Source organism: Lepisma saccharinum, chromosome 3 (assembly GCF_977018435.1).
Source record: "Lepisma saccharinum chromosome 3, izLepSacc3.1, whole genome shotgun sequence".
NCBI lineage: Eukaryota > Metazoa > Arthropoda > Insecta > Zygentoma > Lepismatidae > Lepisma > Lepisma saccharinum.
The window spans coordinates 50,302,283-50,324,352 of record NC_139231.1 but is presented as its reverse complement, the minus strand read 5'-3'; the positions used below and the strand labels follow the sequence as shown (position 1 = coordinate 50,324,352).

Sequence of the window (22,070 nt, the reverse complement as noted above, 5' to 3'; positions counted from 1 at the left end):
GGCAAAGCAATGAAAAATAAGAAAAATACACTTATGGAGTTGTGGAGCTAGGGCCCCGCACATTTTCCATCTCAGCTATTTTTTTGGAAGTGGTTTGACGAGCATGATGCTCCAGCCTCATTTACTCTCCCCCCCCCCCCAAATTAGGAATCCCACATCAATTTTACACAAGCCCAAGGAGTGAAAAGTTCTGCATGGCAGCAAGGTACCCTACTGACTGGGCCATTGCAGCTCTGAAGATAAAAGAAATATGTGGGGAAAATTCTGCACTGGGATTTAGTGTACTTGAGAACTCCACTAGTGTGTGTAGTGAAACTAATTGCACTTCACTATGCACTTAGGTGTAAAATTTATAGACAGAACCCATTTCCTTCTGTACAGTATTTTTTATTTTGAGAGTGTACACTTTCAATTAATGGGCTACTCCCTCATCATTTTCTCCTTTTGTCTAGCAAGTTTCTTCTTGGAAACCTTCTTCTTGGTTGGCTCCTCTTCTGATGCTTTAGCCACTACATCTTCCTTCTCAGTCAAAATCACCTCAATATGGCATGGACTGCTCATGTAAGCTGGAATTAAAGGAAAAATGATGTTAAGAACATATGCATTGAACATGCTGAAAGTCCAGCTATTCTTATATCAACCACTCTTTACCCTTGCTATTAGTTGTATTATTAGTAGAGGCATGCAAATTTCGTTTTTGACGAAAACACGAAATATGAAATAACTGCTGTAATGTTCATTTTTCATGTTTCTGAAACGTCTGAGGTGCATTTTCTACCCTGTTTTGTCACGAAATAATGCGAAATGAACTGCAAAATGCGAAATTGACTCCTAAACACGAAATTTACCATTTATATACCGATGTGACACTTTCTGAAGTCTGAAGTGTCCTGTGTGTTATGCAATTCACGGAAAATGGATTAATTCTGCTGTAAATATTAAAGAAGCAAGAATGGACCCCTTTACTCAGGAATGAACTTAATACTCTCGTAACTACATAAATGTGCTATTAGAAGGGATATGTTTATAGTGCAGTTTTTAAATCAAATTTAGGATTAGCCTATATTCACAATTTTAAAACCAAAATGTAATTTTATATAGGACTTTTGATGTGATTATTCACCGCTATAACACCGAAATTTTATTTTATTTACAGCTTTTGAACCCGAAATTGACTGTTTTTGTACCGAAATTTTGCTTTTTTATTTACCAAAAATATGTGCCTCTAATTATTAGGCCATTTCCCCAACAACTGTAATTACAGTGAAATAAAATGCTTTGAAAATAACATGCAAAAACAACACTAGTCAAATATAATGTCATCCTGAGAAACAAGAATGCAGGGACCATTAATTGAGCCACAGTATGGATTCTGTCACGCATGTGTGTTTGTGTCCACTGTGCCTTTTGGGTATGTAAAGGTAAAGACGTGTTGAAAGAGATGTCCATGTACAGTGAAGCGTACAATGTCTTCGTTAGTTATACATATGGTTTTCTTAACCACTAACAACATTTTACATGATCCATCCTTTCACCATTCACTCACATTACCGAAGTGTTTCCAATCAACAAAACAGAATATATTCTGACAACATGCAATTTGCAGTCTTCATCTTAACATTCTAACACACCTATCACTCCTCCATGAAGTACAAATAATATTTCAAATGTACTTTAAAAATAAGTACACAAGATTCTCTTTGTCATTGCATTACAGAAGAACCTTTAACATCTAAAATGCAGGTGTATAAAACAAACTTATGAAATACATGTTTAAAAATGAAAATTTGACCGCCGGTAAACCATTGAAATAAACAGGGTGATTTCCTACATGTCTCTGTACTACATTCAAAACTAAATGTTCAAATTCCTCCTCGAATCTGTTGATGTCTGTCATCTTATATCCGTAATCCTCTTGCCCCTAGATGTAAAGAAAATGTACCTCTCTTGCCACTAGATGTAAAAAAATGTACCTAACTGTTGGTAGACTGACATGCGAGTTTTCAGAGTAAATTTATGCAAACTGTGTTGAGGAGATGAATAATACGCAAACTACGTTATAATAGTGAATAATACGCAAACCAAAGGGATAATGAACTGAATTACTCATTAGCCATTTGTATTTCTTTACAATGACATTGTTCTTACAGCAGACAGAATATACGTCTCTCCAAAATGTTACAAAACATTTATTAGAAGGCCAAAACTGTTAATGTGGTCAAATTCTTATGACTAGAGGCATGCATATTTCGTTATTGACGAAAACACGAAATGTGAAATAACAAAATAACACATTCTGTTAGGTGTGAGGTGCATTTTCCTACCCTGTTTAGTCACGAAATGAACTCCAAATGCGAAATAGACTCTTTAAACACAAAATTTACCGTTTACATACCGACTCAACACTTTCTGCTGAAGTATCCTCTGAGTTATGCAATTCACGGAAAATTGATTAATATTTGAGAAGCAAAAATGGACCCCTCTATACAGGAATAATCTTAATATTCTGGTAATGATTTAATGTTCTATTAGAAGGGATATGTTTAATTTGTGTAAGTGCAGTTTTTAAATCAAATTTGGGATTATATTCACATTTTTAGAACCAAAATGTCATTTCATATACCGGTTATTTACTGCTATAACAGCGAAATTTCATTTTATTTACCACTTTTGACCCCAAAATTGAGTTTTTGTACCGAAATTTTGCCTTTTTATTTACCAAAAATATGTGCCTCTACTTATGACTTTTCCAAGTTACAAGATGGAATATGTCCCTCAAAATACATTTCTTGGGATTATACCTGGATTTTTTCCAGTGCAATGTGTGAACATGGAGAGGATTTTCAGCAAGACATCTCAGGCACGTAAAAAAGGGTAACAGAGAAAGTGGAGTGTATGAATCCCAGATCATTTATATGGACATTCAAGAGTCAATATTCCAGATGGCAAAACAGAGGAAAAGCAACAACTTTCGCATTTTAGGTTATAATAAAAAAAAACCTGCACAATGAATATAAAAAAAATTGAGTCCTCTGCTGTATGTGCCTGTAAAAAGTATTTTTTTTTTTTTAAATTTCAATTTAATTGAATTTGCAATTATGACAAGTTTGTATGTTTCCTAAAATTTCCCGCGAAGATTTGGAGGGAAAAATAATCTGACTCAAGTACAAAAAAAACTCAATATTATATCCAGAGTTGATTATGAACTGTATGGTGTTAAGTAACCCATTCTTGCAAACTGAAAAAAAGAACCTATGCTTTATAGTGAAGAATAATTTCTGATACTTGTATTTAACTATTTTCCTCCAATGGATTACCAATTTACAAGCACCTAAATCAGGGGCTCATAATTACAAATTTCGATTCAACATGAATAGAGATAAGACATTATATGAATGGCCATGCTCAGGCCTGGGGGTGTGGTTGAATTATTGGCTGATATGTAGACCCTCTCCCATCTTTTTCATTAGAAGATTTTGACAGATTGGAGTAACCGCTACTCGAAAACAAGTCACTGAAATGGATATTTTGAACGTTGGTATGGGCGGCAATAGGAAAGCCCAGCTTTGGGAGGAGGAGCGGTGGTTGTTATCCTGAGATTGAGAACCATGGATGTTTCCTCAAGGTTAAAGTCACCACAGATGTTGCAGGTGAGGATATATATAACAGTTGGGCTGAAAAGTTCGTAGGCTAACATAGTAAAAAATATTTCTTTGACAAAATTCGATTTTATTATTCAATATAGTTGCCTTCGAGGGCGATACAACGATTATAGCGGTCATACAATTTTTCGATGCCATTTTTATAGTACGATTTCTCTTTAGCCTCAAAATAGGCCTCAGTTTCGGCGATTACCTCTTCATCAGTGCTAAATTTCTTTCCAGCGAGCATTCTTTTAAGGTCTGCAAACAAGAAAAAGTCACTGGGGGCCAGATCTGGAGAATATGGTGGATGGGGAAGCAATTTTATTACGGTTGAATATCGCTCAACATTGCTCCGAATCATCAAAACGTTGTTGCTTTTGATCGATTGTGAGCACGCGCAGCACCCATTTTGCACACAGCTTTCGCATGTTCAAATATTCATGCACAATATGTCCAACACGTTCCTTTGATATTTTAAAAGTCTCAGCTATCTCGATCAACTTCACTTTACAATCATTTAAAATTATTTTGTGGACTTTTTTGATGTTTTTGTCGGTAACAGCCTCTTTGGGGCATCCACTGCGTGCATCGTCTTCGATGCTCATTTCGCCTTGTTTAAATTTAGCAAACCACTTCTCAACGGTTGATTTTCCTGGTGCAGAGTCCGAACAATGTTTATCAAGCCAAGCCTTGGCTTCAACAGTATTTTTTTTCGCCAAAAAGCAATGCTTTATTAACACACGAAATTCTTTTTTATCCATTTTTTCACAATAACAAAAGCTGCTTCACTCACAATGCTATATCTCACGAACTAATTATCCGGAAGCTGTGAAATTTATACACGTATCTTTTGAAGGTTAGTACTAAGTAAAAATCACATGGATTTAATTCTAGTAACGCCATCTATGAGTCAGCCTACGAACTTTTCAGCCCAACCGTTAGATGAGGGCCAAGGTGTCGCAAGTCCCTTTGAGATGGAGGGTAACTTGCAGGTGGCAGTGTGAGTGACTGATGAAAATGGGATGGTTTGCACCTTGAACGGTTGCATTTGTGCACGGGGAGATATTCGTTGTGTGGTGCGGGGATGCTGTGAACCAAGATATATTGAAGGTTGGAGAATGTTCGAAAACAACTCTGGGCTTGTCAGGAAAGATGTTTCTGGTATCAGAATCACGGAGGTAAATGAGGAGGGGGGACGTATCACGTGCCTGATCACGTTGAGGTGGGCGTGATATTGGGTGACAATTACAAGGGGTTGGTGTCAGGTTCCTTGGTGGTGGTGCGTGAAGCAGCTCGGAATATTTGTTTTGTGACTAGGGTGGATGGATAATCACAGCTGACCAGGGCGAATGAGGGGTGCTTCTGGTGAAGAATGGGTGCGGATTTGTGTTTCCAAATGCCCTTCCTCAATGCATCAAGAAAGGTAGGGTTCAGTAACTTAATGGAATTGAAGTGGTTGTGCTTCATGCACAAATGAAACACCCGAAGGTTGCCTGATTATGAAAAACATACAAAGAAAATTTGACACTGCATTCTCGTGCATAAATTGTCACCGTAACCATTCTCCTGAAGTTTCATCGAATGTTACAGGAGTACAAACAAAAGATTGTGCTTACGATTAATGCGACCATGAGCTCTGTAGGTTCTTCTCCTAAGTTTGGGTGCCATATTTACTTGGATATGATCAATCACTAGACGGTCAACATCCAGTCCCTTGTAGTCAGCATTCGACTCTGCATTCTTCAGAAGCTGCAGGAGGAATAGAGCTGACTTCTTAGGCCAACGTCCTTGTGTGGTTTTCCACTGTTTAGCCTAAAAAAATTAGTGAACAAATCAGAATAAATATTTTGCTTAACACAAAAAGAAACATGCATATCATTAATTCTAACTTGCAATGAACTTCTCAACATTACAAGAGTTATTACTGTTTGATGATAAAAACTAACAACCAGTATACTTCACTAGAATGACTGCATACAAAAGGCTCTTGATGGAATCTGAATATGCAAATTATCACATTATATTTTGTTTTGAAATCAGCAGCATTGCTGGAGTTACGGAAATCCACTTAAAATTATTTTTTTGATCTATAAATTTAATAGCAGTTAGATACCTGATATTGCAATTTTTAACAAAATCAGTGGAGGCGATTACATTACAGATATTTAAGTTTCAAGGATGAAAGACACTAGGGAAATATGGGCCCACTAAAAGTGCACCTTTTCCCTTAAAAGGAAATTGATTGATTTGCTTTATTTTACTTTGTTTCTTGTGCCACTTTTGGCTAATTTGTAGAGGCACATATTTTTGGTAAATAAAAAAGCAAAATTTTGGTACAAAAACTGAGTCAATTTCGGATTCAAAAGCGGTAAATAGAATAAAATATCGGTGTTATAGCAGTGAAAAATTGGATGAAAAGTGGTATATAAAAAGACATTTTGGTTTTAAAATTGTGAATATAATCCTAAATTTGATTTAAAAACTACACTTATTCCACAGAATTAACATTTCTTCTAAAATCACATTTATGTAGTTATCAGAGTATTAAGTTTATTTCTGTGTAAAGGAGTCCATTTTTGCTTCTCCAATATTAACAGCAGAATTAATCAATTTTCCAGGAATTGCATAACTCTCAGGATAATTCAGACCTCAGAAGGTGTCGCTGTCGGTGAATAAACCCTCAATTTCGTGTTTAAGAGTTAATTTCGCTTTTTGCAGTTAATTTCGCATTATTTCATGACAAAACATGGTCATAAAATGCATCTCACACCTTTCAAAAACATGAAAAATTAACACTACAATGTGTTTTTTCAAATTTTGTTTTTTCGTCAAAAACGAAATATACATGCCCCTACTAATTAGAGAAAATGGGGATGAGTGATGAGATGATAAAATTGATGAATGGAAACTCACAAACATCCATACCCTGGCCTGGATTCACATCCAGGATCGCTGGCATCGTAGCACAATGTGCTAACCACTATGCCACCATTAAAACAAAATAATAAAATAACAAGTGCAAATAAATGCAAAAAAACTATTTTGTGCATGACAAAAAAAAGCCCCATACACCAGTTTTACACACTGAGGCTTAACAGAACTTGGTCTATAAACTAGATTTCTGTAAAAGACATAACTTATAATGGAAAATCAGACAATGTGGTTATGTTATCCCATGGAAATGTAGAATAATTGATGTGTTACCATCAAACTATGGATATATTTTACCTGGTTGGCACTTGCTACAGTTATTCATCATTGCCGAACACATTTCCCTCTCCTTGTTATAAGGCATATATTTACACGATTTTGCCATGCAAAACACTATGGAATAATGTTTGAAGTATAAGCATTTTTCTGACATTCTAGCATTCTACATGAATCAAATAAATATTCTCTTCAAATAGTTGCCCAAATGTGCTTTATGAAGCTGGGCCAATGAAAAAAATAATAACTACTTGTACCAAAACCAAGAGTATTAATCAACATGCTATCCTGAAACCCATACAACTGAGGGTTGTAAAAAATATCAAAGTTTATATGTCTGCTTTTATACTGTTATATAACTCACAGAATTCCATGATTCATCAGTTTCATGTCAATGTTTCCCAGACTCAAACACACACATACCTGAGCACACCTGCCGACATTACCATTGAATCGTAGGAATGGAACACACTCCTTTTTTGCTTTGACATTCTTCAAGAAGCGAATTGCACGGCGAAGAGGCATGTTCTTGATCGTCTTTGCAGTTTCCCTTGTATTCTGGAATATAAAAGCAATAATAAAAATCTAAATGTATAAAGTTATTATTGAATAAATACACAGCTGAACGTTTTTGTCTCGAAACATGGAGAATGCTGCTTTATCTTCAATTAAACCTTAACCCGGTTGAAAACTAGCAATTTTTATTTCTGCTCCATTTTGCACAGGTTTCGTTGACAATCAGAATAAGTATTATTATTTAATAATAAAATAATAATTTAGGTTAACTAAAGATTGCTTTTCCATTTCCATGCTGCTTAAATGAGTAAGCATTTGCTTCAAACTCAAAAATCAGTGCCTGTAATTGCCTGCAGCTCTCTCCACCTTCTCCCTAATATTTTCAAGCTACACACAGTTGTGGTCATTTGTAATAATTCTGCCTTTTGAATTTAAAAATATGGTTACAGTACCAAGTCAACGGTTTCATTTGGGGAGAACTAAACCTGGAGCCTATTACACTTCAAGAAAATGAGTGAAATTATACAGCACAAATCAATTTTCCCCTTCTGTACAACTGTATTCCTGCTCTAGAGAACCAGATAACAGTGGATTTGGAACACTGACCTAGGAAAAAAAATAATTACATTGCTTTCCTGCAACTATTGGTGACAATGAGGACGAATTAGCCCCGTCTAGTTTGCTGCACTTTTTGACACTCTTTGCACCGAAGCATCTAGTTGGTTGCACGGTGCAACACAGACTCGTCTAGTTCGTTAAATTTGGAGTCAAGTAGTGTATTTGGTGTCTACACCATTTGCACTACCTTCCGGACCGGTGTATGTGTGGCTTATGGTCATGTGGTGAGTACTAACTAATCAAATGACTGTTTAAAGCAGCAGACAGGCATTTGTTGCATCTTACACCACTTTCCGTCTAGTTGGTTGAACGTCATTTCCTTGCACCACCCTGACACTGGATACACCTGCACTGCACAGAACATCAGCACAATTGGAAACTACAGCCGGGACAATTATCATAATTACACTGTTGTCAGAGGGCTAAAATCTTCACACCCTAGTGAAAAGCAGAGTTTGTGAAGGGGAGCTCAGCACATAGGATGGAGAAGACAACACACAAACCCACAGAGGATTATACTGTGTGTTGGTCTAAGCACCAGAGCCTTGTTAGTATGCAAAATGGAGTCCAGGGTGTACCACATGGAAGAGGCTGACAACTGGGTGCCCTACCATGACTTTCCCAGACTGGTACACACCCTGAAAATGTATGTTTACTCGAGTAACAAGAATAAAGTTTGTAGTCTAAAGACATGTAAAACTTTTTACATATCATTTGTATTTAAAAAATATATATTTTTATTATATAAATAAATAAAAATATAACGTAAAAGTCAATTACTTACGCCAAAGTGAGTTTTAGGGGTTCAACCACCCCCTTCTTCACCTTCATTATTAGTTCGTATTTCTTTCCTTTTTCCTACGGGTATCTCTTTTTCCCTTTCACAAATTTTATAAGCACTTCTTCTTATCCTTCTCATTTCATTCTCCCTATACCCATTCCTACTTCCTATTCTCATTACTCTTTTAACAGTTCCTCCTTTTGATTACACGGTATTTTCGCCCCAATATAAAAATTTAAGAAGACATTGTTTTTCGTTCTTCCCACGTGTTTCGATTCTTTCCTAATGGATATGTCTCCTGCTAGTTCTTTATGAAATACTCCCATCCTAACTTTCCCTTTGTTGCTAACAATTCTGAGGTCTAAAAAGTTAATTTTGTCATTTTTCATTTCCTCCCTGGTGTACTTGATGCGATCTTCTTGCTCTCCCAGAATGTTAATACTGTATTTAGGCCTTTTTCCTCCCCGATTATCAGTATGCCATCGACATGGGAAAAAAAAAAGACTCCATCCTTCACTTGCTCTAAGACTACTTTTTCAATGTAGTGCAAGAAAATGCTGAAGATAATCCCAGAAACTGGGTTTCCATAGCTAGATAAATTTTGTTAATAAAGCGGAAATAGTTATATCCTGTAATGAGTTGGAACCATCTTACATATTACACCTCCCATGAATTCCTAACACTGTGTTCGCCCCCCTCCCCCACTCCTTTGATTTGTTTAACTAAAGTTTTAGCTAAGAAAAAACCCAGATGCATATACATTGGTATGATGGGCTTTAAGGAGGTTCCTTCCTTGTGAGTTCTTGGAATCCCAAAAGCAATCGGGATGCTACCATTCTTGCTACTTTCAATTAATTTCTTTTCTTTAGATCTGGCCAAGGTTATGCTTGTTTCGACCATTTTTTTTAAATTTCCCTTTTGATTTTATTAGTTGGGTTATCCTTAACCATTTCAAAGTCTTTACAACAGAAATATTCTTCAATTTTTCTTTCATATTCGTCCTTGCCTATCACTACCATTTTGTTTTCTTTGTCGGATCGGATCAAGTATACATTTTTCTTTAACACTCTTTATCTTCTCTTTTCCATTTCTTATGCTCAGTTTCTCCCTACTCCCTTTCCTTTCTTTGTTCCTTTAATTTTTCTTTCTTAGCCGCTTCTTCTATTATATCGTGAATTTTCTTTTTGGCTTCAGCCCTATCGTCCATGTCATCAATCATTGCTCCTGCCCTCTCAGCTGCAATTATAAATTCCCCTTTTTTGATACGTTCATTACCTATAGCAAACTTTTGCCCTTTTTAAAAGATCTCCATTAAATCGTCCGGAAAGTTTATATTCAGTCAAATTTACCACGATTTCGTCCCTTCCCCCCTTAGTTCCCTCTTTTTCATTTAAGTTCCTATTTTCAAGATCTCTCAGCCTTCCCAGTTTACTTCTTATTTTCTTTCTATGTACTTCGTTGGTCCTTTCTACACATTTAGGGTGTATTTCTTCGAACCGGTTCTAGGTTGATGTTTGATGGAGCAACCTGTAGTACTGTGGCACACTTTTTGGACTAACATCGCAAAATTACCACAAAATTTCAGAATTTCAACTTGTCCTTATTTTATATGATATGCCCTATACAGGGTGTTACTAAAGTTCATTTCCAATGCTTAGGAGGTGATTCTACAAGTGAAAATAAACACTGAAGTTCATGTGACGAAATGCCGAAAACTGCACAAATTCGGAGTTATTGAAGTGGGAAAAAGTGTGAAAATTATGTTTACAAGGAAATAGTCGCACAACGGCCAACCATATGACCGCAGCAAAGGGCGTTCCACAAAGAAATGCGGCATGCTCTATTCAAAAAAGCACATGGCAGATGTGTGAAGTTGATGCACAAAGGATGCGAATGGGTCTGTTGAAGTCATGGGGGTAGGGAAGGGTTTAGCAAGATGTGTTATCCATGGAAAGTGATATGTGGAGACTGACAACTAAGAAGAAAGCGAATATTCATAGTGGACATCACCATTACGTAGAAAAACAAAGATGGTTGTAGTGCTGCGCTAGGTTGCATATGTGTCAACATGTTCACTGTGTGCAGAGTGGAGGTGCCGAGGGAACCACATCACAGACAATGTTCAAACTGTCTGACATTAACTTCCACGCAGAGATGACAACGCCAAATCAACGATTGTCTAGTCCGACCAAACAACCCCTCGGTTTCTGCTATCGTCCCTGCGGCGATATTAATGTGTGCAACAAGATCCTTGGCCGACACAACAGGTGTTTCGTATACGAGGCGTTTCATCTCTCCCCACAGAAAGAAGTCCAGGGGAGTGAAATCTAGGAACCTAACCCATATCTAATCCACACCCTTATTCCTGGTTTTTAAAATATTTTGACGTGGCTGTGGAAGGTTTTTTTAGTCGAAGTTTTGGACCTGAAGAAGAGAACAGTATATTCTCGAAACGTCGTTTTGCAAATAAAACGTATTTACCATTTTTTGTGTTTTTAAATATTTTTAAAATTACGTGTTATATTGCTATTGTGAGTAATTCGCACATTCATAATGAGTTGAGCTACCCACCGAGGGGCAACCAAAAATGCCAGGCCGGTTGGTAGGTATGCCAGAGACCCGGTTGATCCTCAATTTTTCGCTGAAATTCCACACACATCAGTTGTCTCCTTGTCACAAAGGCTCGACTAAACATCCCTCAGCTAACATTTCCCATTTCCGCTGTGTGTGTCTGCTCAAGCCTTGGGACTAGCTGTGGGATGTGGCTATGTTTTAAAACAGTGACAGGTGGGGGGTGCTTTGCGTAAATATTCTGAGGTAGGGATAACCCTCCACCCACACACACACAATCCACATGAAGCTCATAGTGGTTCAGATCCCATTTCAACCTACAGGGCCAGTCCTGATTAGCTTATCTACACATCAAGTGGACTTAAACTCGAAACTTGTAAAACACATTTGTTGCATGGGAACCGAAAAGACGAGTTGTTAATTTCTGGAGATATTCCTGTGAAAACTTTCCAACAGATGTTCTAAAAACATACCATTTAACTAGGGTCAGGAATTGTATATTGTGTTTGGTGCCACTGCCAGTTGCCTGTGCCGTCATCTAGCTTCTAATTGAAACAGAAGGCAAATTGTCCCTTAAAATCTTTCCTAGATGTCACTAGCATCGCAGAACAGATGAAGGTAAGAGAATACGTCATGAAGTTAAGGGGGAGGGGTACAAGTGACCAGAGCATGGTGCTGATCACATCACCTCCAAAATGGCAGAGATTGAGAATGTATGGGGCCTTATCCATACATCTCCTCACTGTGTGATGCAAGGGAAACTTTTTTTAATGTTGTTGTTGTTGAAGGAAAAAAGTTACAGGTCAAAAATGCACATTGACTCGAACTATGTAGGTACAAACATTAAATGTTAGCATGTTTTTTTTTTAAAAAAAAAAAAACTAATCTGTATGATCTTAGCTGTACATACCTTGAAATGAACACGAAGGTTTGATCCTCGTGCCTTACATGACTTTGTGGCATTATCAGGCTCCTGGGAATAACGACCCATGGTTACTTCAAACCCTTAAAAGAGAAAAAATAAAATTTAAACATGAAAAAATGTTCCTTCCCCAAAACTAACACATATGCACTTTATGCTTTGTTGTGAATACAAAATATTGAAGCATCAGCATGTGGCTTTTCTGCTCCATTGGCACCAAAGCATCCGGAAACCCCTCCATGGACGAAAATGAAAGCTTAGGTCTTTGCATACATTCTGAAATAAATTTCAAGACCATTCTGTAATGCTTTACCTTCATTTATTGCATATTTTTGGGTCGGCATATGAATACTTGTATCGCTAAAACTTTGATACTGATCCAACGGATTTCTTCATTTTTACACAAGAAACTACTTACGGAAATGAGTTTCTGTAGCATTTAGAAGTTCGTGGAGGTATTTTTCATCATGGAATATATTTCATCAGGAAATCATGTATTTTGAACAGAAATATCTCTCCGACATACAATTGTCGTTCCTTTCATTTTCTTGGACTACGTGAACCACATGTTGCGAATGTTGGATGACATAACTCCTTGTCAGTGTTTCCAACAATGCTGTTTTTTTTGTAAGATGATGACAATTTTAACTATGTTTGCCTAATGTAACCGAACCTAACCTTGCTGCGCATGATTTGTGGGGCTATCCGTGGGGGATTTTTTGGTTTCTGGGGCTATGTGCATGGTTCGTGGTGCTATTCATGAATTGGGGCTATCCGTGAATGGTTCGTGGGGATTATTCGGTTGACAAGGTCCGAAACACTTCATACCCAATGATGATGTACCACGCTAGTCAAGCTGTCTTGACATATTGTGTCTTATGGACGCGAAATAAGAAACAACAATAATTACAGTCACGTCACAAATTGAAATTATTTTCGTGTAAAAAGCAAAATACCACCGTGAAGAATCTTTTGTAATGAGGAATAAATAAGTACGAATGTTAAAAATGATGAACAAAACGAGTGAGAAGTGTTGGGACCATACCAAAGTTTTACCCTTGAATCGAAACGTGATTTGGTAACAGTCTGATATAACCAAAACACATTTCACCCATCCGTTTAGTCTTTTTTTACATTCGTACTTACCTATTATGCATTGCAAAACATTATTTACGGTGGGGTTTTGCTTTTTTCACTGAAATAATTGTAATTTTTCACATTACGAGTATTTATTGTTCATTGCTTTTTCCCTTCTGTTACATGCAATATGGTGGGCAAATCATGACTAGCATTGCCTATCATTTGTGGGCATGCAGTGTTTCAAACCATCTTAACCAAAAATTCCTACTTTCGTGTTTTTCCCCTGTTCCCAAACCCCACGAACCATGCACAGATAGCCCCACGAATATCATTTTACAATACCGGACCCTTCTCCAATTTTGTCCATATTTCGCATACTGACTAATTTAAGGCTGTTAATCATGAATCTGTAGTTAAAATTAGGCACTCTAACTTTCAAAATAACGTGTAGAAGGTTGTGATTTTACAATACCAAAAAGAAAAGGCATAATTTTGTTAATAATTCTAATACGCACTAACTATGGAGTCCTGATGACGTACCTGCAGTTAGGATTTGGTGGTCACTTGTAGAAATTTTAAAGTAATGTGTAGAAGTTGTAAAATAGCATTGTGAATTACCACGGTGATTGTCGATACATAAACAACGAAGCAGCCATGCTTTCTCATGTGAAACAAGTGACGTTCGCAACTCGTTATGTTGCGTTCAGCAGTGATGTGCAATAAGTGAGACCCGTTATTAGTTACGTTGCATTCAGTACACAAGAAGGTTGATACAGTGTTGTGCGATAAGTGAGACCTTCAGTTCGTCAGTTGTTCATTTGAGGAAGATGGTGTCTTTTGAAGGAAGGAAGTAATGTCCATTTTTTCGTAGGTTTCTCTTTGGAAAAAGCCATTTTTTAGTCAGTTTTGGTTGGGTAAATAGATGACCGGACCCCTCTCACATTTTCTTCATATTTGACGTACTTACTTAATTGAGGCCTGCTAATGACGAATCTGAAGTTAAAATTTGTCGGAAACATCTAGAAATTGCAAAATAATTGCGAACCATTGACGCTAGCCCCACGAACCATTGATGTGTGGTTAGGTTAGGCAAACATAGTTAAAATTTCGCGTCGTGGTAGTATCAGGATCTAGAAATTGCAAAATCATTGTGAATGATTGACGCTAGCCCCACGAACCATTGACGTGTGGTTAGGTTAGGCAAAGATAGTTAAATTTTGGGGGTCGAAGTAATATCAGGAATATATATTTCGTTCTTTAAGTATTCGAAAAGCAAAATCTTGTGATAAATAATGAGCAATTGTGCATTGTTGGTTGCAATCACTGACCCCCTTATTTTGCAAGTTCCACTTGTGAGCTCCAAATTTTAATTTCAGATTAATGATTAGGAGCCCTAAATTAGCGAGTATGCGAAATATGAACGAAATTGGAGAAGGGTCCACTCCAGCCCCACGAACCATGCAAGCATAGCCCCCCCACACCATTTATGGATAGCCCCACGAACCATTCACAGCAAGGTTAGGTTAGGCAAACAGTTAAAATTGTCATGTTTTGGGGAAACAATGGCGTCGTTGGAAACACAGACTGCGGCTTTCGAAGGTAATGGAGGCAAGAGCTTTCGTGCATCGCAGACATTAATATCGAAAAATACATGTTTTACAGGCCAAATAAATTGAACACTTTCACAACCTTTCAAAAGTCTACAGAAACTCAGTTCCGTAAGTACTTTCTCCTGTAAAATTTAACAAACGTGTTTTGGCTATATCAAACTGTTACCCGTGATTTAGCCTACAGTGGCTCCGGAAAGTATTCGTCTGAGCACAATCTTGTAAACCACGTATAGCACTTTGCAAAAGAAGAAAAGCATGAGCAAAATGTAATACCGACACACGTCCACATTCGTTCTGCGAAAATTAAGAGAAAAAGCAAAAATATTTCCTGCTGTATTCGAACACAACACAAATATCGAAAATCATGTCATATTATGCACCAAACTAGTATTCGTCTGCTACATAGTTCCATGAAATCACGCCCCCTATGTACTCGCTTTTGAGACACAAGGTGAATCTCGTGTAGTGAAAGTACGAGCTTTCTTCCGTTGCAACAGGGAATGTGCATGCTGGAGGCCAGGGTTGGACCTGTGTGGAAAAATTGGGCGCAAATCGAAGGAAACTACCGATGAGGAAAGGTGTATTGTGGCGAGTTTGTTTCGTAGTGGTTAAGTCTTTCACAGACATAAGCAAAACACTCAGTAGGCCACTCACCACAATTAAAAGTATTGTATATAGGTTTAATAACACAAGAACATACACAAATGCCCCAAGAAATGACCTACCTCCAAAGCTAACACAGAAAGAAAAACGTGTGATAGTGCGGAAAGTTGCGAAAAATTTGAAAATGAGTGCCCCAAAGTTGGTTGCTGAGGTTGCAAATGAAACTGGAAAAACGGTCTCATCAGAAACAGTAAGAAGTGTTCTCCACGAAGCTGGGTATCGGGAAAAAACTGCCCGTAGAAAACCGTACATCAACAAACGCAACAGGAAGAAAAGGACTGACTACGCCAAAGTACACAAAAATGACACATATGACTACTGGAAGAAAGTCATATTAACAGATGAGAATAAATTTAATCTTTTCAAGTCAGGTGGACGGGTCATGGTGTGGCTGAGAAGAATCTAACACCGACTGTGAAACATGGTGGAGGTTCAATACTTATATGGGGGGTGCATGAGTGCCAGTGGTGTTGGGGATCTGTGCTTTGTGGAAGGCATCATGGATCATACAGCATACATCAACATCCTGAAGTCCCACCTTCCCAAAAATGTGCACGATATGGGTCTATCCGATGGATACATCTTCACCCAAGATAATGAACCTAAGCATAAAGCTCACAACACCAAGTTGTGGTTACTCTATAATACACCACACTGGATGGAAACACCTCCACAGTCTCCAGATGTTAATCCCATAGAGCATGTGTGGAATATGCTGGAGGAAAACATACGCAAACACAACATTTCTAATAAAAATGATCTGAAGAAAGCTCTAATGACTGAATGGCGTAATATTTCACAGGAAACGACAACGACTATACCGGAGACACCTATCAATGATTTATTTCGCAATTCTTTACATTGCTAACGTACTCTTCTGCATTGCGGAACATTTCTTTAGGTGAAATAATGAATTGATAACGAAAATAATGTCTATTTCTTAGATTAACGAGTACTTACTGTTGTTCCTTATTTCCCACAAACCATCCACGGGTAGCCCCAAAAACCATTGACGTTGGCCCAAAAATTTACGATAGCGCCACGAACCATCACGGGGATGAGGTATGCCTACTAGGTTAGGTTCCATTAGCACTCCTTTCGTTCAATTTAGCATATACGGACATCATCATGGCGGTAGCAGCAATAGCGCATCGGAAATAGATTTTCGTAGAAAACCACATGCATTCGCATTAAAATGGATCAAAACTACATTCCCGAACATCAACAACACTACAGAAAATGATTTGCGTAAGTACTTTCTGCTGTAAATTTGAAGGGTACTATTATCGTATGGGTGAAACACCTACGAATCATATATTTCGGACTTCTTTACATTGCTAACGTGTTGCGGAACATTTCTTAAGGCGAAATAATGCATTTCTAACTAAGATAATGTTTATTTTATCTATTTACGAGTACTTACTGTTACTTGTTGTTTCGAATGTGTAACACATTATGGCCGTGATAGCATACTGGTTTAGGGGGCATTTGAGAGTGTTTTGTCGATTTATGCAGTGGTGCAACCTCGTTCACCGGAAAATATCTACTTTCGTGCCCCTATTTGAAATTATGCTAATACGTCGCATTTACGTGTAGAACTTGTAAAATAACCTTGCGATTTACCACGTTCATTGTCCATACACAGCAATTCGGAACCATCTTTCTTTCGCAATTCGTTAATGCTCTTCCTTTACGCACAACACTCTTGCAACCTTGAATATTGACGTCAGACGAGGAATGCCTACGTGGTTAGGTTAGGTTCCATTAGCATAAATACAAAGAAAAAATAATATTTTCGCTAAGAGACGCGTTACCTTTGTATTGCCTAACATGAAAAAGGTCTCTGCTGTGACGTCAGAACACAATGTTGCTAGAGTGTTGTGCGATAAGTGACACCCATTCGGGTCGGAACCATCTTTCTTTCGAAATTTGTTAATGCTCTTCCTTTACGCACAACAATCTTGCAACCTTGAATATTGACGTCAGACGAGGAATGCCTACGTGGTTAGGTTAGGCCTGTTGGGTTAGGTTCCATTAGCATAGATACAAAGAAAAATTATTATTTTCGCTAAGAGACGCGTTAGCTTGTATTGCCTAACATGAAAAAGATCTTTCCTGTGACGTCAGAACACAATGTTGCTAGAGTGTTGTGCGATAAGTGACACCCATTCGGGTCGGAACCATCTTTCTTTCGTAATTCATTAATTCTCTTCCTTTACGCACAACAATCTTGCAACCTTGAATATTGACGTCAGACGAGAAATGCCTACGTGGTTAGGTTAGGCCTGTTAGGTTAGGTTCCATTAGCATAAATACAAAGAAAAATTGTAAAAACAGCTCTCTCCTGTGACGTCCGAACACAATGTTGCTACAATGTTGTGCGATAAGTGACACCCATTCGGGAAAAATGGCTTGTTCCAAACTCGACAGGTCGTTCTAGTGAAAACACGGCGAGGCTGAAACACTGGCTACGGGGTTGCATCGTCTTAACACACGGAACATTGCACTCTCATGCAAAAAGCAAATGGCGGGAGCAGAAACAGCGTGTCGGACAGAGATTTTCGCAGAAAACAAAACGCATTCACATTAAAATGGATCAAATCTACATTCAGGAACTTCCAAAACGCTCAAGAAAATGATTTCCGTAAGTACTTTCTCCTGTAAATTTGAAGGAATCCGTTTTACCCATACGATAATGTTACCATTTGAAGAAATCCGTCTCCGGTATAGTAAAGTGTTACTGTATTTTTTTTTGTTGTAATTCACTTTTTATGACAAATCCGACATTTATTTTTGTATATTTTTTTGTGTGCAAACGAATAAGTAATCGAGTGCAATTTGTGTTCTTTTTTATTGTAATTTAATGTCAGTCTGTACATCCAATAAGCCATTCCTCTATACAGACGAATACTTTCTGGAGCCACTATACATTCACTGCAAGGAGGCAGACAATTTCTTGTTTTTTGGTCGTAGTTCTTTTTCCGGAACCGTGCTATACATTGACAAAAGCGAATAATAAAAACAACACAAACAACTGTTGGACAAACATCAAACTGTGTGTAAATTTAAAAGCTGTTGCTGACAAATTATGATTTCCAAAAAGCTCATATTCTCCTGTAATGTGAAAGAGAATACTAATCTTGGAATGTTCATACCCATTTTCAAATAAAAATGAAAAATAACCAAAGCTGGATAAGTCTATTCCTTTATAACTGGGTAATAGCAAACCCAGCGGTTTTCCGAACTAGACATGTTTAAACAGTAAACAACCAATTTTACTGTTACCAAAATTAAATTTATCCGAATTTACTTTGTGGTTGAATTCTAAACAAATATTGTAGTGGTTTTGCACCACGCGATGTCCGCACTTTCTCGCAAAATAAAACTTTTTTGTGTTTGATTATTTAACATGATTAATGTCATTATATTTAACAAGTCTCTCTAAACACTTAAAAATATATCCAAGACTCGGGATGAAACTAGATAACAATACCGATATTTTCTAGAATATAATCCGTACCTTACACTTTTGGTCACTTCGTTGCCACCGGAAGACTTCCGTCAATGTTACCAGACGTGACGTGTTGTTCGTCTCAGTTGCTTATGCTTGATTGTTCTGATTCTATTACTTGGAATGGAATATTTAGATTTCATTATTTTCCTATTTCATCGGGAAAATACAAACTCTATGGAAAACACGTCTCTACGAAATTGTTCGGGACAATCGACAACGATGAAATACAATCTCTAATGGAATCACAAATTAACCCCCTTCACATAACGTCAGCAGAACACAGACAAATCCGTGGTCAGAATCATCAAAATATGGTAAAATATAGCACTGAACCCATTGACAGGAAATTATGAGGGGGTACCCATATCATTAACAATCTAAAATCATTTAATTAATATGTGTAATAACTTTGCTGATCTGATCATGTACAATTTGCAAGACTACGTGTTAGGTAGTCTTTTTCTTTTTATCAAGCTTTAGTGAGACTGCGACGAACGTTAAGTTTTCCGACGTAGCCTATAGAAATGCTGATCAAGGAGTTTTATCGTGTGAAAATGTAGATAGTTATCACTATACATTTATTTTCGTCAGTATGTTAGTTGGCGAATGCTTTTATTGCTTCTAATTGCTTCACAACCTAGGTTAGTAGTTAGCAGGAGGAAACATTTTGACGTAGTTTGGTGAACCACAATGTCGAAGAATAAGTTAAATTTGACATTACCTCCTGGGTCAATCGAACCTATTGAACCAAGTCCGTCGGCTCCAGCTTCAGCATGTTCAACAGAACCTCCTAATGTTGCATCAGAGTAAGTATACAATGCAGCTGATATATGTTGCTTTTATTTTTTTGGTAAAGAGGGAGTGGCTGTTGTACTATGAAATTTTTAATTTCTTTCAAAGTAGCAAACACAATAAAAATAACTTCAAAATAAGTTTCAAGGTACATTTTTGAAGCTAATAGAAGGTTTTAGATGAAACTATATGGAAATGGTAACAGTTCGTTTTATCGGAGACACATTTCTTAATTTTTACAGAAGAAACTACTTATCCGAAATGAGTTTCTCCAAGCTTTCCAACGTTCGTGGAATCTATTTGACCGGCAAATCATATATTTTTCAAGGGAAATATCCCACCGACGCAAAATTGCCATGCTTCCCGTACGGTACGCCAACTGTATGCTCCTTTTTTTTTTTTTCTTGCCTAACCTAACCGTATGGAAATGGTTCGTGGGGCTATCCGTCAGCTACCGTGCATAATGGTTCGTGGGGATATCTGTCAGCTACCTGGGCTATCGTCAGCTACCCATGCATAATGTATAATTTGCACCGTTAACAAACAGGATAGTAGGTATTTTTCGGTGAAGAAGGTTGAAACACTGCATACCCACAACGTGTCAAGATGTGCCAGCCATATTGTGTGTTCTGGAAGCGAAGAAAGGAATAAAAAAAATCGACCAAAAAATCGCTATGTGAGAAATTGTGTTTGTTTTCGTGTAAAAAGCATAAGGTACCAGTTAGATATGCCGGAGACACATTTAACTCTATTTTCAAATAAAATTCATTTCTACTTACCTCATGTGCATAGCGGAACATTTTTCGGTAAATATGCGATAACGCACGGACACCTTTCACTCATTTATTTCCTTAATTTTACCACTGGTACTTACCTATTTTGCCTTGCGAAACATTCTTTAAGGTGAAGTTATGCCTTTTTCCATAAAATACTGTCACCTTTTTTCGTATAAGAAGGTTCAAACATTGCACTCACTCCAAATCGACAGAACACAAGCACGACGCACGCTGATCCATGACAAGTGCATGCCATATTGTCTGTTACCCAAGCAGAACAAGGAAGACTAATGATGACTCATAATATGAAAAGTTGACACTATTTTATGGAAAAAGGCATAACTTCACCTTAAAGAATATTCCGGAATGCAGAATAGGTAAGTATCAATGCTAAAATTAACAAAATAAACGAGTGAGAGGTGTTGGGGGGGGGGCATATCGCATACCCACAATTGGTAAGTACGAACCATGCGAAACGCAACATATCCGATTTAAAATGTGTCTCCGATATAACGAAATGTTACCATGGAAATTAAATTTTTATATGATGTAGCCTAGGTGTAAAAAAAAAAAAATCCCCGAGGAATGAGCCAGGATCTGTCGCGTGGTATACAGATGCCCTATCGACTGAACCACCGTGGTTGGTTAGATGTAGCAAGATTTTTGGTAACATTTCAGATTGTTTTATGATTTTTTCAAATTCTAGCAGAAAGACTAATTATCGTAGAATTTTAGAAATCATTGTCACACGAAATTTGAACCTTCCATAACACTTTAGCGGTACCAGTTTCATAGATTGGAGACACACTTTAGCGGTACCAGTTTCATAGATTGGAGACACATTAAAATCGGATATTTTGTGTTTTGCATGATTCGTACTTACCAATTATGTATTGCGGAACATAGTTCAAGGTGCCATTATGCTTTTTACACGAAAAAAAACAACACAATTTTTCACATAGAGAGTAATTTTTTGCCTCCTTTTTTCGCTTCCATAACACAGAATATGGTGGCAAATCATGACTACCATAGTGGGCATGCAGTGTTTCCAACATCCTTCACCGAAAAATACCTACTATCGTGTTCGTCACTTGTGCAAATTGTACATTTTGCACAGGTAGCTGACGGATAGCCCCACAAACCATACACAGATAGCCCCATGAACCATTCATAGATAGCCCCACGAACATTATGCACGGTAGCTGACTGATAGCCCCACGAACATTATGCAGGGTAGCTGACTGATAGCCCCAGGAACCATTTCCGATAAGGTTAGGTTAGGTTTGGTTACGTTAGGCAAGCATAGAAAAAAAAAAAAGGTTTGAAACACTGACAGGGGCTGACATACACAGCATCCTTTTGTCGTAAGGCAAGCA

The 22,070-nt window shown here is 37.6% G+C and overlaps 2 protein-coding genes across 2 annotated transcripts in view; one reads left to right on the top strand and one right to left on the bottom strand.

Moving 5' to 3' along the window:
• Positions 1-366: 366 nt before the first annotated feature.
• On the bottom strand, positions 367-19,288 carry RpL17 (ribosomal protein L17). The gene is made up of 5 exons (XM_083118523.1): positions 19,133-19,288; positions 12,248-12,342; positions 7,275-7,409; positions 5,261-5,456; positions 367-566 (listed from the first exon to the last, which is right to left on the bottom strand). The coding sequence occupies exons 2-5, from the start codon at positions 12,326-12,328 to the stop codon at positions 421-423; spliced, it is 558 nt and encodes a 185-aa protein (XP_082974649.1). The 5' UTR covers positions 12,329-12,342; positions 19,133-19,288; the 3' UTR covers positions 367-420.
• Positions 19,289-19,582: 294 nt separating this feature from the next.
• Dsor1 (mitogen-activated protein kinase kinase 1) overlaps positions 19,583-22,070 on the top strand; it is a 32,785-nt gene continuing 30,297 nt past the window's right edge. Inside the window, exon 1 of the mRNA XM_083118522.1 lies at positions 19,583-19,932. Coding sequence (XP_082974648.1) covers positions 19,817-19,932 — 116 coding nt within the window. The 5' untranslated portion in view covers positions 19,583-19,816. The remainder of the gene's footprint in view (positions 19,933-22,070) is intronic.